Raw genomic sequence first — 1,706 nt, 5'->3', positions numbered from 1 at the left:
CGTTGATGTATGTGGATGGATCAGGCCCGAAGGTCGGATCAGGCTTCTTCCTCGGAGAGATTCTCACCACGATCCCTCTTCCCGCCGACGAGGTCAAGAGGAGCAGGGCAGGGTGCGGGAAGTGTAGCAAGTGCATGACGGCATGTCCCACGAACGCGTTTGTTGGGGAGCACGTGCTGGATGCGAGGAAATGCATCAGCTATCTGACCATAGAGAACAAGGGCAGCATCCCACACGAGCTACGGGAGCCGATGGGCAACAGGATCTACGGCTGTGACGTCTGCCAGCAGGTAAAGAAGAGTCGGGGCTGCTCCTGCTCCTGCTCCTGCTCCTGCTCCTGCTCCTGCTCCTGCTCCTACTCCTCGCTCCTGCTCCTGCTCCTGCTCCTGCTCTTGCTCCTGCTCCTGCTCCTGCTCCTGCTCCTGCTCCTGCTCCTGCTCCTGCTCCTGCTCCTGCTCCTGCTCCTGCTCCTGCTCTTCCTACTCTTGCTCGCCCTTCTCCTTCTCTTCCTCTCCTGCTATGCTTTTCCTGTGACGACAGCATGGCAGGTCTGCCCATGGAACAAGTTCGAATGGGGAGATATCGCAGGCTCTCCTCTCTTCGGGCAGGTCGATCTGTCCGTCAGTGCGCCCAAGTTACAGGTGAAGATGAAACGAGGGTCATCGGAGCGTGTTGAAATGATCTCTGAATCATGCTGAATGACTGTGTTTGTTGGAGTCTCTCATGACAAGAGTAGTTGACGTTCCGTGTGTTTGACTTTGACTTGTGTCTGAGCACGACAAATATGTCCTGTTGTGCTGCTCTCGCCCCCCCCATGATCGCTTCTCTCCTCCGCAGGACCTCCTGCTCATGTCGGAAGACTCATTCCTCCAGACCTTCTCCTCTTCTCCCATCAAGCGCATCGGCCTCGCGCGGTTCATCAGGAACGTCGCAGTGGCGGCTGGGAACTCGAGGAACAAGCTGCTGGTGCCTGTTGTGGAGGAGGCGTTGAGAGCATGGGCGGGCAAGGACGAGATGGTCGCTGAGCACCTCGAGTGGGCGAAAAGCAGATTGATGGCGGCGAGCGGGGAGGAGGAGGCGACGAAGAAGGAAGGGACGCAGGGAGGAGAGACGAAGGGAGAAGAGCAGAGGAGAACAGAGTAGGAGTTTGTGATACATTCGTGCTCGCAGCTCTGGTTTCGCATTTGCGTTCTCATGCTGCTACTTGTTTGTTCCTCTTCACTTTCATTCTCATCCTCATCCTCTCTCCCCTTACCCCTACAATTCTTTTCTCTTCACATTTACAACGACCAGCAGCTTGTTTGACCTCCTTCATCTCTTGCAATTTACGGAATGCCGGGTAATACAATCAGCCTGATCGCAGACCTGCCTCCCGCACATGTTGCAGGTGACTGCTGTGATCTTTGTGCATACCTGGAAGAGCAACTCATGCTAGCGCGAGGAAGAGAGGAAGAGGGTGGGTGGGGAGAGGACAGCAGAGAAGAAGGAGAGAAGGGGGAGGGAGTGGAGAATGAGGGCGGTGGGAGCAAGGGAAAAGCGATGGAAAGAAAGAAGTAGAGGGAGGGAGCATAACGGGGGGGGGGGGGGGGAAAAGAGGGAGAGGGGGAGGGAGGGAGGGAGGGAGGGAGGGAGGGAGGGAGGGAGGGAGGGAAGGAGGGAGGGAGTGAGTGAGGGAGGGAGTGAGGGAGGGAGGGGAGAGAGAAGGA

General features: G+C 57.0%; 1 protein-coding gene across 1 annotated transcript; it reads left to right on the top strand.

The window, feature by feature from the left end:
• Window positions 1-5: 5 nt before the first annotated feature.
• GUITHDRAFT_111884 (hypothetical protein) lies at window positions 6-1,143 on the top strand (the record flags this gene model as incomplete). The annotated part of the gene is made up of 3 exons (XM_005828952.1): window positions 6-290; window positions 549-641; window positions 838-1,143. 3 exons carry the CDS (start codon window positions 6-8, stop codon window positions 1,141-1,143), a joined length of 684 nt encoding a protein of 227 aa, XP_005829009.1.
• Between the last annotated feature and the right edge of the window lie 563 nt (window positions 1,144-1,706).

The sequence above is a fragment of the Guillardia theta genome (assembly GCF_000315625.1).
Source record: "Guillardia theta CCMP2712 unplaced genomic scaffold GUITHscaffold_55, whole genome shotgun sequence".
Taxonomy (NCBI): Eukaryota; class Cryptophyceae; order Pyrenomonadales; family Geminigeraceae; genus Guillardia; species Guillardia theta.
This window is presented reverse-complemented; position numbering and strand designations above follow the sequence as displayed.